The following is a 4693-nucleotide window of genomic DNA, read 5'->3' as shown; positions in this document are numbered from 1 at the left end:
TTTTTTCAGCGTTGATCAACAATCATTTTATTCCTTCTATTTTCAGATTGCAAAACATGGTCTTTTCAAATTTGAAGCCATAAGTGTGAAGTGTGTGTAAAGTTCTGCGTCTTTACACACCCTCAAAAAATGACAGCACTAACGCTTTATGTATCGTTTGGTCTGATTGCTGCACTCACAGCCAGTGAAGCTGACAGCTCATCCTCTGAGACGCAGTGTGAGTAGGTGGAGGCAGGACGAAGGAGTGAGACGGAGACAGAGAGAAACAGCGGGTGGGGTGGTGGCGGAGAAGAAAGGGAGTGTTTCTGAGTGTTCAGTGTGTGGGCGTGTATTGCCTTAGTTTGAAGTGTTTCCCCCGCTGGGGACGGCTGTTTCTCACAGACCACTGCCTTGGATCGTGTCACACGCAAAGCACAAACACAGAAACGTATAGGGCAATAATGGCAGATAACAGACACAGACACACTGATAAATGTGTATCCACACATACACAGTCACAACTCACAGGATCAACAGTGACATTCACACACACAGCAACAACTGACCCATGCCTTGCAGGCTACAACTCTGTTTTAGTGGAATTAAATCTATTTCATAAGTATTTTCTGTCATCATCCCTGTGTTGTTTCTATACAAGATGGCTGCAGGAAGAAACAGTCAAACACTGACGGTGGCACCTTGCAGGATAAAACATATGCAGACTTACTTCTGTAAACTCAAATACAGTTTTTTTGTCTCGCAAATGCACTTTTACTTTTGATACTTAAATAGCCTACATTTTGCTAATGACACGTCTCCTATTCCTCACTTATTTTACTTAAAATATCTGAATACTTCCTTCCTTCACCACTGTTCAACTCTGTATCTTGGTGATCTTTTGGCAAGTAAATGCTTATCAACAAAAAGTACCTTATCTCTTCTGTATTCTTATACTTAAATTAAGGATCTTTTCATAAAAGTATTTGAAAATGCAATATGCACACACACACACACACACACACACACACACACACACACACACACACACACACACACACACATAGTGCGTCTCACTATCTTTGTGGGGACCCATCATTGACATAATGCATTCCCTAGCCCCTTACCCTAACCTTAACCATCACAACTAAATGTCTAACCTTAACCTTACCCTCACCCTAACCATAACCTAATTCTAACCCTAATCCTACAACCAAGTCTTAACCCTCAAACAGCCCTTTAAAGTTGTGGGGTCCAGCATTTTGGCCCCACAAAGCTGTCCGGACCCCACAAGTATACTGTATTCCCGGTTTTTGGACCCCACGAATGTAGTTAAACAAGAACACACACACACACACACACACACACACACACACACACACACACATACACACACACACACACACACACACACACACACACACACACTGATATATACAGACACACACACTTTATCTTTGGACCTGAGAAAAAATATTGAAAGGATATTTATTCACATCTCTGGAGGAGTGGATGGCATTGTCAGCAGCTGTTCAGCAGCCACCTGTAGTTAATGTCGTGTTGGGTTAGATGTCTCCTGGACTAAATATTAATAAATCACAACAAATTAAAAAAAAATCCTCTTGTTTATTAGAAAGCACATATAATCATGACCTTGGATTGTTTAGCTTTTTTTTTTTTTAGTCCCCACCACCTTTACCTATCTGTCCCAGGACCCACTGACCATGCTAGACACAAGGCACAAAATAATACAACATATGAAAACAAAATATTCCTTTAATCAATTTTAGGGTAATCTGAGACTAATCACACGCCAGTTATGTGGGGGCTGCAATTTCTGACTCATTTTTAGTCTAATTTGAATAGGCATTTCTAAAAAGATTATCCACCCACACTGGTCCAATTGAAGTCCCTATCTGATACATTTTCCACCAAAGCACTGACACCTTATTATATTACATATCAACTTGATTAGTCTACTGTCCTCCAAAGAAAACTATCTGTATTGTTATTATTATTATGAATATTTGAAATTTGGACTCAAGTGTCACCTTGTCCATAACTTACAACAGCTTACAGGTGATGCTTTAATGATTCTCTATGCACAAGTGTACATACAGGCAGGGGCGTTTCTAGGATCAGAGCATTAGGGTGCCTGGCACCCTTTTAACGCATTTTTAAACATTATTCTAATGTGCTAACTGTGCATTTTAACATAATTTTGGACCATCGTGGTAGGGAAACAATGAATTATGTAACTAGAAAGTCACCAACAATTCTGAGAAAACTTCCTTTAATGCTGAACCACAGGGCCATTACTACAAAGGTGAGGTGGTTTTACAAATGAAATTGGATATGTACAGTATCTATGGAAAAGCAGATATTTCTAAAATTCACTTTCAATAACTTTATGCGATTTTGACCTTGGCTGTAAAGCACTATGTTCTGTAAAATGGCTCTTTTTCTGAATGATCTCGGCATCTAGATTCTGGGTTTAGTTTCACAATGCTGTGATATTCCTAGATCAGTACTCCTTTTTTTTTTTTTTTTTTTTTTTTTTTAAGCAATTATATTTTATGGGTGCCGGGATCAAGTTTAGGGCTAAAATCGCCCCTGTACACAGGTTTTTCATGCACAACTTATTGTTCCATAATAACACACAACAAGAGTTATGGAACGAAATAACTGCACCATGCAGTAATAAGCAGCACGTGGCAGTCACAGTCAGCTGCAAAGACAACATCTATGAGACGGGGCTATATGTACAGTGTCATTGCATGGAGCTGTGCCAATGTTTTCTGCAGGACCAGGCAAAGTTTCAATGTCTTATTGTAAAGGTCTCTGCGTAACGAATTTTGTACATTTACTTTAGATGTTTTTATTGTGGTGCATTAGACTAGATGTGGACAGGTGACCTTTTGATTTTCACCCTTTCATAGGTAGTGAATTGCCCGCATGACAGCAGTAAAAGCTCTTGGAAAAGTCTTTATATTATTATTATTAAGTCTTATATTATTTATTTCAAACTGCTGGTGCGTCCACAGTCTCATCTTAATTCCTGCTTTCTCTGCGCGCGTCCTTGCCAGACTTCAGCTCCATCAGCTCCACCTCGTGCTTCGCCGCAGTCTCCAACACTTTCTGCTTATTGTAAAAGACCACAAAGTTATTTATGATGGGGTGGATGGGCAAGGCGATGGCTATTACCCCGCACAGAAAGCTCACGGCTGCGTTGCACTTCCCGAGCGTGGTTTTGGGGTAGATGTCTCCGTAGCCCACCGTGGTCATGGTGATGATGGCCCACCAGAAAGAATGCGGGATGCTTCTGAAAAGGGTCTCTGGGTGGCTTTGCTCCATGGTGTATGCCAGCGCCGAGAACACAAAGATCCCCACGCCCATGTACATGAGGAGCAGCCCCAGCTCCTTTAGACTCTTCTTGAGCGCGTAGGTCAGAGTCTGCAGCCCGGAGGAGTGGCGCGCGAGCTTGAAAATACGCGCGATACGCATGATGCGGAGCGCCTGCACCGCTTGTTGGACGTTAGTCAGCTCCATCATGGATGTGGTGCCAAGGTAAGTGAGGGACAGGACCACGTAGAACGGCATGATGGCCATGAAGTCAATGACGTTCATGAAGGAGAGCGCAAAGTGCAGCTTGTTCGGAGAGGAGGCGAGGCGCAGGAAGTACTCCGCGGTGAACCATAACATGCAGGCGGTCTCGATCCCCTCCAGGATCGGGTGCTCCACCAGTTTTCCCTCCACGTCCGTCACCTGGAGCTCCGGGATGGTCCCCACGCACATCACCACCGCCGAGACCAGGACAGAGAGAAAGGATGCGATGGCAATGATGCGCGCCGGCAGGGAGGAACCCGGCTTCTCCATCAACCTCCACAGGAACCTCTGGCACCGCTGGGTGCGCGTAATGCACTCATCCACCTCCAGATCCTCCAGAATCACTTTCACTTTGTTTGCAATCTCTGTCAGCTCCTCCTCCTTCTCACTTAGGCAACTTTTACAGCACTCGTCTAAAACATTTTGGTCTATTTTCCAGAACTCCATCTCCTTGATGAAACAGATGGGGCAAATGCCGGGTTTGATGTGGATTTCACCAAAGTAGTAAACGTCGATGATGCACTTGAAGGCATCAGGATCTCGGTCAAAGTAAAACTCTTTTCTGCATGGATCGAAGTCATCACAAAGCGACGAGATAACTTCATGGTTCTTGGTTGAGCAGTTCAACAACTCCGCTAGTCTGCTCTCCGGGTAGCGGTTCAAAACCTCCCCAAAAAGCACCACACGGACTCCGCCAATGTTCACAGCAATCTCCCCCTCGGCGCACAGCCCAGTTCTATATTTTGGCTTCGGAACTGTCCACATTTTAATTAATGTTTGACTGAATAAATATGTAGCCTATCATATAACGTTAAAGTAAAGCGTAGCCTACTAACCAGAATTGATGTCCATTATTTCGGCGCGTAAAGGTTTCCTCTTCAGACTGTTTCAAGCACTGAATGGCACAGCTTTCCCTAACACTTCCCACCTCTCTCTCTCTCTCTCTCTCTTTCTCTCTCTCTCTCTCTCTCTCTCTCTCTCTCTCTCTCTCTCTTTATCCCTCTCTCTCTCTCTCTCTCCTCTCTCTCTCTCCTCTCGCTCTCTCTCTCTCTCTCTCTCTCTCTCTCTCTCTCTCTCTCTCTCTCTCTCTCTCTCTCTCTCTCTCTCTCTC

The 4693-nt window shown here is 43.7% G+C and overlaps 1 protein-coding gene across 1 annotated transcript; it reads right to left on the bottom strand.

Moving 5' to 3' along the window:
- Positions 1–1658: 1658 nt before the first annotated feature.
- On the bottom strand, positions 1659–4491 carry kcnf1b (potassium voltage-gated channel, subfamily F, member 1b). Its single transcript, XM_031321339.2, has one exon. It carries the CDS (start codon positions 4345–4347, stop codon positions 3028–3030), a length of 1320 nt encoding a protein of 439 aa, XP_031177199.1. The 5' UTR covers positions 4348–4491; the 3' UTR covers positions 1659–3027.
- Positions 4492–4693: the final 202 nt, after the last annotated feature.

The sequence above is a fragment of the Sander lucioperca genome, chromosome 18, assembly GCF_008315115.2.
Source record: "Sander lucioperca isolate FBNREF2018 chromosome 18, SLUC_FBN_1.2, whole genome shotgun sequence".
NCBI lineage: Eukaryota > Metazoa > Chordata > Actinopteri > Perciformes > Percidae > Sander > Sander lucioperca.
This window is presented reverse-complemented; position numbering and strand designations above follow the sequence as displayed.